Raw genomic sequence first — 12289 nt, 5'->3', positions numbered from 1 at the left:
TTGAAGATGTGGATTATCAGCTAAATCAGTGTGGTATTGCATCATCATCACAGTTAAGCATTAATAAAACGTATTTATGAGGCATACAATATCTTAGCATGTGACTATGTGACCCTTAATGACTGTATAGTACAATCTTAATACTAATATTTAATGGAACCATGAAACATGGGACAGTTTCTAAGATATTTACGTCAAGTCCATAAACTGTGAACGGTTGTTATACCCGAGTTGGGATTCAGTAGATGCCTGCTGTAGGTGTTATTGTGGCTTGCCATTATATAGCTGTTGAATTTCTGTATTGTTCAGTGCGGTTTCGTGGTTTCAGGCTATTGGTAATTGTTGCACTTCTTTCTTCTGTAAGGAGGAAGACTTAACTCCTAATCAACAAAAACAGCACTGGATGGACATTCTGTTAACTTTTTAGAAACTACTGTGCTCAATGTTTTGGCCTCAAATCCAGTTTTCGTGAAGCACACTGTTTGTAGTGACTTCTTTGAAATGAATATCAAGAAGACATCAGGGATTACCATCTTAACAGAATATCGTAGGCCTATTACTGTTCAGTATAAGAAGCTGTCAGACCTCATGGAGCTGTTTCACTATGGACAGTGCATCTGGAAAGTCTCTGCGCAGCGGTGAGCTCCACGTGTCTCGCCTTGCAGGGCACATAAGGTTGGCACCACATTCATGTCGCTGTATAAGCTTTGGGCTGCGATTCACTGCTCGTGGCTGCAGTTATGTTGGGAGATGGGATTCAACATTATTATAATCAAAACAATGAAATTAATTATATTAATTACAATTACATACACTATACTCACCAATATCACAGTAGGTGCTGGAAATATTTTCCTCTTTCTTGAAGATGTAGTTCTACACATTTACATTTATTTGTGAACACCTTTACAAATGTTTCACGTGTAATCGAATACAGGTAATAAATTATCGCTGTCTTCAGTTCATCTATTGTATTTGGGTTATTTTGATACACGAATTTGTAACCACATCCCAAAAGAAATAGTCAGGTGGAGACAGATCCGGTGAGTGCAGGGGTCAGAAACCTTTCGTAATTACTCTGGCTCCAAAGATTTCATCTAAAAGTCGTAGGTGTGCCGCATAAGCAGTAGCATTGTCTTGTTGGAAAAATGAATTACTGTGCTGATTTTCATTCAGTGAGTAAATGGATAAATTATATGGAAATAATACACATCGGAAGTGACGGTGGTATCGAAAAAGATCAGTACTGTAATTGTCGCTCACGTTATCGCAGCCCACACTCCAGTTTCCTCGGCAGGCAGTGGCGTTTCTCCTAAGATATGTGGATTTTCTAACGACCAATTTCGTGAAGCTTAGGAATTAATGTAGCCAGGTAGGTGGAACCAAGCCTCACCAGTGAAAAAGCTTCGATCTAAAACAGCAACTCCATGTCAGTAACAAATTGCTGAAACCGTTCACAATACGCTATTTGCTTCACATGGTCCATACAATGTAACTATTTCACAGCACTAATTTTGCACGGATATGGTTCTTTGATTATGGCCTTATGTGCTGCTGTACGAGAGATTTTAGCCTCTTGCGATAATCTCCTCACTGATTTTGTTAAACTCCACAAGATGTCTAAAATGTCGTCAATCTTCCGTTTTGTTAAAATTGTGGGCCTACCAGTTCATGGTGCATCATGAGCTGAACCTGTTGTTTGGAATTTGCGAGTTGAATCACATACAGTGTCACGATCTGGAAAACACAATCTAAACTGCCGCCTCACATGCTCTGTAAAATTCCCTACTACTAAAAAGGCTCTCTTTCCAAAGTAAGCATTCTCAGTACACTCAGCTTACACAAGAATTCGACAGTAACAAACCTAACAGCTGCAACATACACACGACACGACTATCAGCACCCTACTGCCTGCAGGTCCTAGGCACACGTGCAGGGGAAACTTAATTTTGTGGTACGTTCCTATGGGACCATACTGCTGAGTCATCGGTCCCTAGGCTTACACACTACTTAATATAACTTAAACTAACTTACGCTAAGGACAACACACACATCCATGGCAGAGGGAGGACTCGAACCTATGACGGCGGGATCTGCGCGAACCGTGGAAAGGCACCTAAGATCGCTCGGCTAGGCCAGAGTTAAACATGCTGCCAACCTTACGCGCTCTGCAAACCGAAACACACGAGGCCGCCACTGTGAAGAGACTTTGAGGACTCCCTGTAGCCGGCCGCGGTGGCCGTGCGGTTTAGGGGCTTCAGTCGGGAACCGCGGGACTGCTACGGTCGCAGGTTCGAATCCTGCCTTGGGCATGGGTGTGTGTGATGTCCTTAGGTTAGTTAGGTTTAAGTAGTTCTAAGTGCTAGGGGACTGATGACCTAAGATGTTAAGTCCCATAGTGCTCAGAGCCATTTTGAACTCTCTGCCTGTACCTGCGGTCCATCGTGGATATTATTTATCCGTGACTCAGTAAGAAGCCACAGAGCAAGTTAATGATCGTGAATTAATTGATAGCAGTTTCTTAGATTAAGCTAAGAGCTACGTGAATTGTGATCAGCAAAGCAAATGTTGGCGCTGAAACTTTGTTGATATACAACAAGCCACAAACTTATGTATTCATACGCCAAAGAACCGCATCAGTTGCGAAAAGTTACTGGTCTTTACCCAGGTTTCAACTAGAGTAATCTAGCCTTCTTCAGAAGCATAAAATAAACTAATACACGCCAGAATAAGGCACGCTCAAACATAAAAAGCTAAAGTACCTTGGTACCATGTTAAGCTACGTTCCCACGGTTTGTTTTATGCTTCTGAATAAGGCTAGATTACTCCAGCTGAAACCTGGGTGAAGACCAGTAACTTTTCGCAGCTGAGGCGGACCTTTGTCGTATTAATTTATCACAGTTGCTGACATGCCTACAACATGTTAAAAATTCTTATATGTATTCCTTATACAGGGTGTCCGAAAAATCTTTTCCTGATTACATAAATTGATAACTCAGCCTAGAAGTAAGATACAAATATGAAACTGGTGTCTAATTGTTAACAAACTATGAAAGTTTTTTTCGCACATCAGTAAACTTCCACATGAGCACCCTTGGTAGCACGTAGCACATTTAGGCGATGTTCAATTTCCGTCCACACATTAGTCAACATCACTGGAGTGATCGATTCAATGACTGTGGTTATCCGTTGCCGCAGGGTTTCAAGATCTGGTACACGTGTTCGGTAGACCTCGTCCTTGACATAACACCATAAGAAGATGTCTGGAGGCCAAACCGTTGGCCCATCACGACCAATCCATCGCCCAGGAAAGGTCATATCGAGATAGGCACGGACGCCCAAACCCCAATGAGGCGGTCTTGCTGAAAAAAGACATCGGGGTAATACTGAAGCAGTTGAGGAACAGCATACAGTTGCAACATGTCCAGATAAACTGCAGATGTGATGGTAGCCTCAGCGAAGAAGAATGGCCCAATAATTCGATCGTGCAATAGAGCGCACCAAACATTCACCTCTGGACTGCCTCTGGTGCACTCCATGACCTCGCCAGGGGGTTGTGAACCCCAAATGCGCACATTATGGCGATTTACTACTCCACTGACAAAAAAGGTCGCTTCGTCGGAAAAGGCAATTCGTCTGAGATAACCATCATCGTTCTCAATACGTGATAGTATTTCGACCGCAAAGTCATATCGACGTGTACTGTCATTGGGCAACAAGGCCTGAACGATTTGCACTTTTTATGCACGAAACAATAAACGTTTGTGTAAAATGTCATGGAGAGAGCTTTTTGGCATCTGTAATTCACGTGAGGCCCTGTGCACCGATTTCTTCGGACTTCGCAGAAAGGACTGCCTTACAGCTTCCACCCTGGCTGCTGAGGTTCTTGGTCGACCAGACTTCGGAAGGTCAGCAACCGATCCTGTGTTCTTGAACCTCTCATAACGGGCTTTAATGCTCTTGACATCAGGTGGATTCCTTGCAAATCTTGTCTGGAAGTGTCTCTCCACTGTGGTTGGCGATCGTGTCTCATGGTACCACAGGACACACTGTACCTTCTCCTGATTGGTTAACATGACTTCTTGGGCACTGCACCTCATCCACTACTTACGTACTGCGAACCTAAAACAGAAAAAAAACTTTGATAGTTGTAAACAGTCCGACGCAAGTTTCATATTTGTATCTTACTTCTAGCCTGAGTTATCATTTTATGTAATCAGGGAAAGAATTTTCGCACACCCTGTACTTATAGTGTTATTCACTATGCGCAATAGTTGAAAATGTTCTGTTTCATGTGAGAATAATATCATAATGTATGTAGTACCTTATAACTGCAAAATTTACTCGTTGTGGCTTACCAGTAATTAGCCCCGACTGCCTCAAATCGATGCGGTGCCTCCTGGACAGCATAACGCTGCCCTTCACTCAACTGCTTGTAATTCCTGGAAATGAATGTTTATCTTTTAACTTTATTTTAATTGTAACACTGTGTGACGCGTGACTGGTGACACGAACTTGTGGTCATGTTGGCAGGCCCTCCGTGCCTGCCCGTGCTGGGCAGTGTCTTGTCCCTGGCTAGTGCCAAGCCGCACCTGCGGCTGGAGGCGTGGCGCGAGCAGTACGGCCCGGTGGTGGGGCTCGCGCTGCCCGGAAGCGTCCCCGCCGTCGCCGTCTGCGGCGCCGACGCCGTCTTCGAGACGCTGCGCCGGGACGAATTCCAGGGGCGGCCCGACCACCCACACATGCGGGAGCGCACGCTCAACAAGCGCCTCGGTCAGCACCACACACTCTGCTCACTCGCCCGCTACATTCGTTTTCCGAATCAAGACTTACTGCTCAGTAATCTACTTTTTTTTAACGCCAAGTGTAGTGTTACATCTACATGGTGAAAAGTACTTAAACCGACAAACTCTGGGAGGTTGTACGGGACATTAAAACAAATATTTTTCCCTTATGTCATTTTTTCCTATGAGGATTATTTAAACCGTTGGAGGCCACATTATGCTCGTCAGTTTTAGAGGCCGTATTACGATCTTCAGTTGTTAGAGGGCGTATTACGCTCATCAGTTGTAGCCAACTGCTATCCACATGTGTAGTGGTGCATTGTCTCTGTTTACTAATGGAGGGATACACCTGGAGTGAGTACACCGATATGGTTGGTGCGTACGACGTAGCGCACCACGATGGACGAGCTGCACAGCGGGTTTATCAACAAAAATATCCTCATCGCCGTATCCCGCATCATACGATCTTTGCTGCCGTGTACCAACGTCTGCGTGAGACCGGGTCATTTAGCACATTACCTGGACAGGGACGCCGTCGCACGGTAAGATCGCTGCAATTTGAGGAAGCTGTCTTGCAGCATGTAGAATTGAAGTTAAAATCTTCTGGGTTATTAGGCCGCGTCATGTTTCTTCTAAAATGTTCGACGTTTCGACCCCTCTGCTGGGATCCTCCTCAGGATCTTTTGGTGTCCACTACTGCTAGAACAGCAGAACTAGCAGTAGTGGACACTAAAAGATTCTGAGGAAGATCCCAGCAGAGGGGTCGAAACGTCGAACTTTTTAGAAGAAACATGACGCTGCCTAACCCAGATTTTAACTTCAGTGACAACGGCCACTAAAGCCTGCAGACTTACATGCAACATGTGGAATTGCTGGAAGACGTCCCGCTCCCTACAAGACAACGCATGTGGTTCCAACATGACGGGGCGCCGGCACTTTTCAGTCGTCGTGTGCGTCGATTCCTGGACCGACGGTTCCCAGAAACGTGGATTGGCAGAGGTGGTCCTGTACCATGGCCTGCTTGATCCCCCGATATGACCCCTCTGGACTTTTGTGTGTGGGGAGAGATGCGCAGCCTTGTTTAGGCTACTCCTGTTGCATCACAAGAGGATCTGGTTGCCCGAATAGTAGCAGCAGCAGGAACAATTCAGGATACTCCTGGGGTTTTTGCCCGTGTCAGGCAGCATATGATCCGACGGTGTAACCTTTGTTTACGTGTCGATGGAGGCATCTTTGAAAATATACTGTAATTGTAATTGGGTTGTGTTAATGTGTTGTCTCTTGGTCATAAATAAATGGAAAAGTGTTTGTTGATTTAATTAATTTGCCACCAGAGAAATCTTCCTCTACCGGTTTAAATACTCCTCATAGGAAGAAATGGCATTAGAGAAAAATATTTGTTTTGATGTCCCCTACAACCTCCCATAGTTTGTCGGTTTAAATACTTTCCACCCTGTATATCCACTGATGAGCTTAGTAGCTAAATATCAGTTTGGTTCATTTGTGGAAAGTTATACAACAATGACCGTGCGTGGAATCCATTCGACAAGTCACTGATGGGTTTCTGGATGTATGTGGCACCATATCTCTACACGTAGGCCACCCATTTCCCATAAATTATGGGTCAGTGGTTCGTGGATGCCGTTCTGGTGACCAACACCATCTCACATGTGTTCCATCAGGTTCAGATCAGACGAATTTGGTGAACAAGACAACAATGTGAGCTCACTGTGAGGCTTCTAAAACCATTGTTGCATTATTCTGGCCTGGCGACAGTGACAGTTATCCTGATGGAAAATGCCATCGCCATCGTTGAACACACGGATCGTGAAGCAATGCAGGTGACCCGTAGTAATGTTCATAGTCCACAAGGATGGTTCCTCCAATTACTACCACAGTTCCAATGGAACCGCAGATGAATGTCCCTCATAACATAATATTGCCCCAATGGTCTGCAACCATAGTGCAGAGCAAGTTTCGATCTCCCGTTCGCCTCGATGACAGCGTATACTGACACGACTATTGGCTAAGTGCTGTGTGATTCATCTGACCAGCAGCATATTTCCATTCATCACAGTCCACACTTGTTGATGCTGTGCCTATTGCATTCGTAATTTGTGATGCCTTTGAGTCAATGTGGGAACTTGTAGGGCTCGTCAGCACTTAATGGTGTACTTCAAATCATGTCTGCACCAGTATTGTACTCTGTCGCTGGATCTGACACAGATAGTCACGTACCATGCTTTACAGAGCGTGCATCCCTTCGACCAGCAAATTCTATGATCAAGCGAGGTCCTCCAAATCTTGTGGTATACTCGTGGTATGTTGTCCTTCTACTACTTTCCATAGATGCTTAGGGTAGTAGCGCACAAAGAGTCGATCAAGATCGGCATTTCCGATGATGAGGATGTTTTATGGCGGAGGGCGATAAACAGCAAAGTCATCAGCAAGGTCATCAGCAGGCATTTCCGAGATCCTCATTCCACGCTACAGGCTATATGACTGTACCATTCCTTAAAGGCTTTATGTCAGTGCATTTTGGCCCATATCACCGCTACAATTATTCCCCATTCGTGTGTGCTCTACTTATACAGGGTGGTCCATTGATAGTGACCGGGTCAAATATCTCACGAAAAAAGCATCAAACGAAAAAACTACAAAGAACGAAACTCGTCTAGCTTGAAGGGGGAAACCAGATGGCGCTATGGTTGGCCCGCTAGATGGCGCTGCCAAAGGTCAACTGCCTTTTTTAAAATAGGAACCCCTATTTTTTATTACATATTCATGCAGTACGTAAAGAAATATGAATGTTTTAGTTGGACCACTTTTTTGGCTTTGTGATAGATGGCACTGTAATAGTCACAAACATATGGCTCACAATTTTAGACGAACAGGTGGTAACAGGTAGGGTTTTTAAATTAAAGTACAGAACGTAGGTACGTTTGAACATTTTATTGCGGTTGTTCCAATGTGATACATGTACTTTTGTGAACTTATCACTTCTGAGAACGCATGCTGTTACAACGTAATTACCTTTAAATACCACATTAATGCAATAAATGCTCAAAATGATGTCCGTCAACCTCAATGCATTTTGCAATACGTGTAACGACATACCTCTCAACAGCGAGTAGTCCGCCTTCCGTAATGTTCGCACATGCATTGACACTGCGCTGACGCATGTTGTCAGGCGTTGTCGGTGGATCACGATAGCAAATAGCTTTCAACTTTCCCCACTGAAAGAAATCCGGGGACGTCAGATCCGGTGAACGTGCTTCGACGACCAATCCACCTGACATGAAATATGCTAATCAATACCACTTCAACCGCACGCGAGCTATGTGCCGGACATCCATCATGTTGGAAGTACATCGCCATTCTGTCATGCAGTGAAACATCTTGTAGTAACATCGCTAGAACATTACGTAGCAAATCAGCATACATTGCACCATTTAGATTGCCATCGATAAAATGGGGGCCAATTATCCTTCCTCCCATTATGCCGCACCATACATTAACCCGCCAAGGTCGCTGATGTTCCACATGTCGCAGCCATCGTGGATTTTCCGTTGCCCAATAGTGCACATTATGCCGGTTTACGTTACCACTGTTTGTGAATGACGCTTCGTCGCTAAATACACTCCTGGAAATGGAAAAAAGAACACATTGACACCGGTGTGTCAGACCCACCATACTTGCTCCGGACACTGCGAGAGGGCTGTACAAGCAATGATCACACGCACGGCACAGCGGACACACCAGGAACCGCGGTGTTGGCCGTCGAATGGCGCTAGCTGCGCAGCATTTGTGCACCGCCGCCGTCAGTGTCAGCCAGTTTGCCGTGGCATACGGAGCTCCATCGCAGTCTTTAACACTGGTAGCGTGCCGCGACAGCGTGGACGTGAACCGTATGTGTAGTTGACGGACTTTGAGCGAGGGCGTATAGTGGGCATGCGGGAGGCCGGGTGGACGTACCGCCGAATTGCTCAACACGTGGGGCGTGAGGTCTCCACAGTACATCGATGTTGTCGCCAGTGGTCGGCGGAAGGTGCACGTGTCCGTCGACCTGGGACCGGACCGCAACGACGCACGGATGCACGCCAAGACCGTAGGATCCTACGCAGTGCCATAGGGGACCGCACCGCCACTTCCCAGCAAATTAGGGACACTGTTGCTCCTGGGGTATCGGCGAGGACCATTCGCAACCGTCTCCATGAAGCTGGGCTACGGTCGCGCACACCGTTAGGCCGTCTTCCGCTCACGCCCCAACATCGTGCAGCCCGCCTCCAGTGGTGTCGCGACAGGCGTGAATGGAGGGACGAATGGAGACGTGTCGTCTTCAGCGATGAGAGTCGCTTCTGCCTTGGTGCCAATGATGGTCGTATGCGTGTTTGGCGCCGTGCAGGTGAGCGCCACAATCAGGACTGCATACGACCGAGGCACACAGGGCCAACACCCGGCATCATGGTGTGGGGAGCGATCTCCTACACTGGCCGTACACCACTAGTGATCGTCGAGGGGACACTGAATAGTCCACGGTACATCCAAACCGTCATCGAACCCATCGTTCTACCATTCCTAGACCGGCAAGGGAACTTGCTGTTCCAACAGGACAATGCACATCCGCATGTATCCCGTGCCACCCAACGTGCTCTAGAAGGTGTAAGTCAACTACCCTGGCCAGCAAGATCTCCGGATCTGTCCCCCATTGAGCATGTTTGGGACTGGATGAAGCGTCGTCTCACGCGGTCTGCACGTCCAGCACGAACGCTGGTCCAACTGAGGCGCCAGGTGGAAATGGCATGGCAAGCCGTTCCACAGGACTACATCCAGCATCTCTACGATCGTCTCCATGGGAGAATAGCAGCCTGCATTGCTGCGAAAGGTGGATATACACTGTACTAGTGCCGACATTGTGCATGCTCTGTTGCCTGTGTCTATGTGCCTGTGGTTCTGTCAGTGTGATCATGTGATGTATCTGACCCCAGGAATGTGTCAATAAAGTTTCCCCTTCCTGGGACAATGAATTCACGGTGTTCTTATTTCAATTTCCAGGAGTGTAGAACGCGTGCAAAAAATCTGACATCGTCCCGTAATTCCTCTTATGCCCAGTGGCAGAACTGTACACGACGTTCAAAGTCGTCGCCATGCAATTCCTGGCGCATAGAAATATGGTACGGGTGCAATCGATGTTGATGTAGCATTCTCAGCACCGACGTTTTTGAGATTCCCGATTCTCGCGCAATTTGTCTGCTACTGATGTGCGGATTAGCCGCGACAGAAGTTAAAATACCTACTTGGGCATCATCATTTGTTGCAGGTCGTGGCTGACGTTACACATGTGGCTGAACACTTCCTGTTTCCTTAAATAACGTAACTATCCGGCGAACGGTCCGGTCACTTGGATGATGTCGTCCAGGATACCGAGCAGCATACGCAGCACAGGCCCGTTGGGCGTTTTGATCACAATAGCCAGATGTCAACACGATATCGACCTTTTCCGCAATTGGTAAACGGTCCATTTTAACACAGGTAATGTATCACGAAGCAAATACCGTCCGCACTGGAGGAATGTTACGTGATGCCACGTACGTATACGTTTTTGACTATTACAGCGCCATCTATCACAAAGCTAAAAAACTGGTCCAACTAAAACATTCATATTTCTTTACGTACTACACGAATATGTAATAAAAAATAGGGGTTCCTACTGAAAAACAAACGCAGTTGATATCCGTTTGACCTATGGCAGCGCCTTCTAGTGGGCCAACCATAGTGCCATTTGGTTTCCCCCTTCAAGCTAGACGAGTTTCGTTCTTTGTAGTTATTTCGTTTGATGCTTATTTCGTGAAGTATTTGGCCCAGTCACGATCAATGGACCACCCTGTATATACTGACGTGCAAAGCATAAGGACGAAAGTAACTGTCGCACAATGGCTAATTGCCTAGTAACATAGCTTGATGAAACTTGGACGATACATAGAAAGACCTGCTGCAGTTAGTGTAGACGGCAACTGAAAAAAATACAATGAGGCGAACAGAAGCGACACTTTTATTCAAAGATAATCACATTGAAGTTACCACAATTAATGTTGGTGCTACAGGCTTTGCAAAAGGCGCAAAATGCTTATTAATAGGGTGTGTGGTCACAACTGACAACAATGCATGCTCTGCAACGTTCTACCATGCTGGTAAGAAGGCCTCGTGGTAGGGCATTCTATTCCTCCAGCAGCATAGTTGGTAACTCCTGGATGGTCGCTGGTATATGTGGATGTACTGCTACATGTCTTCCCAACACATCCCATACATACTCAAGGGGATTTAAGTTGGGCAAATGCGAAGGACAGTCAATTCGTTGCATAACCTTTAATTCCAAGAGCTCCTCGAGCTTTGCAGTTGCATGCGGTCGTGCACTGTCGCCCATTAAAATGTAATCAGGTCCAGATGCACCCCTTATAAGACACACATTGGCTAGGAGTACTGTCACAATAATACTGACCATCGAGTGTATTGTGTTCAAAGATTTTGCTGCTAGTACACCCATGCCTCCCACTTGGACATGACGCAACAATGTTCCTCAGTGCGCTGTGTGTTCTCTCCTCTCATCATCTGATGGTATGTCTAGCATTTTTGAGTATGATCATTTTGGTGCTCGAGGTGCTATGCTGTGTGGAGGCATCGGTGTAATGACCAGATCTTTGAGCACATACACTCACCAGTCAATGTTACTGTGACATGGTGTTTTTTCCCCATATGCACCTTTTCAGTGTTGTATTCAGCCCTAATGTGATTCTTATCTATGACAATGCGTCACCGCATTGGACAGCGTTTGTGGAAGAGAACTAGGAACGAGAGGATATTTAGCAAATGGACTGACCTTCCCATCCCCAAAATTCAATCCCATTGAGCACATGTGGGATGTGTTGGGGAATATATTGCAGCATGTCCACATGCTCCAATGACTGTCTGGCAGTTGTGAATGGTGCTGGTGGAGTAATAGAACGCTCTACCGCTAAAACTTTTTACCAGTCTCATGGCCAGCATGTAAGAACGTTGCAGAGCATGCATTGCTGTCAGTAATGATCACAAACCCTATTAAAAAGCGTGAACAACACATGGCAATGCCCAGGGGACCACCATGAATTGTGGTGACTTGAGTGTAATTATTGTCTTTGAATAAAAGTATCTTTTCTGTTCATCTCATTATGCACTGCTTTCAGTTACCTTCTCTACTGTACTGTACCGTACCGTTCTTTCTATATTAGGTCCAAGTTTCATCGCTGTGTTACCTGGCAGTTAGCCACCATGCAAAAGCTACTTTCGTCGTCGTCTAAGTTTTCGCTCACCTACAGCGTCATGTGACTACATCGCCAGCAGGTGGCATTCAGTTTAGTGATGCGCAAATTTCATAATGTTTTGGCTCATCAGTGTATGTACAGTGCGAGGAAAAATTATCAATCTTCTTTTCTCTTCCAAGCTTACTGAGCCTTTTTACTTGGCCTAAC

At 45.9% G+C, this 12289-nt stretch overlaps 1 protein-coding gene across 3 annotated transcripts in view; it reads left to right on the top strand.

The window, feature by feature from the left end:
- The window catches only part of LOC126262322 (methyl farnesoate epoxidase-like), a 352434-nt gene that overhangs the window by 295914 nt on the left and 44231 nt on the right, over positions 1-12289 (top strand). For 2 of the 3 annotated variants that reach the window (XM_049958876.1, XM_049958877.1), the window contains exon 3: positions 4534-4773. The exons of the other annotated variant lie outside the window; for it this stretch is intronic. In XM_049958876.1, the coding sequence (XP_049814833.1) occupies positions 4534-4773 (240 nt within the window). The remainder of the gene's footprint in view (positions 1-4533; positions 4774-12289) is intronic. 3 annotated transcript variants of the gene reach the window in all.

This window comes from Schistocerca nitens, chromosome 6 (genome assembly GCF_023898315.1).
Source record: "Schistocerca nitens isolate TAMUIC-IGC-003100 chromosome 6, iqSchNite1.1, whole genome shotgun sequence".
Lineage (NCBI taxonomy): Eukaryota > Metazoa > Arthropoda > Insecta > Orthoptera > Acrididae > Schistocerca > Schistocerca nitens.
Note: the sequence above shows the minus strand (reverse complement) of the source record. Positions and strands in the feature narration are given on the sequence as shown.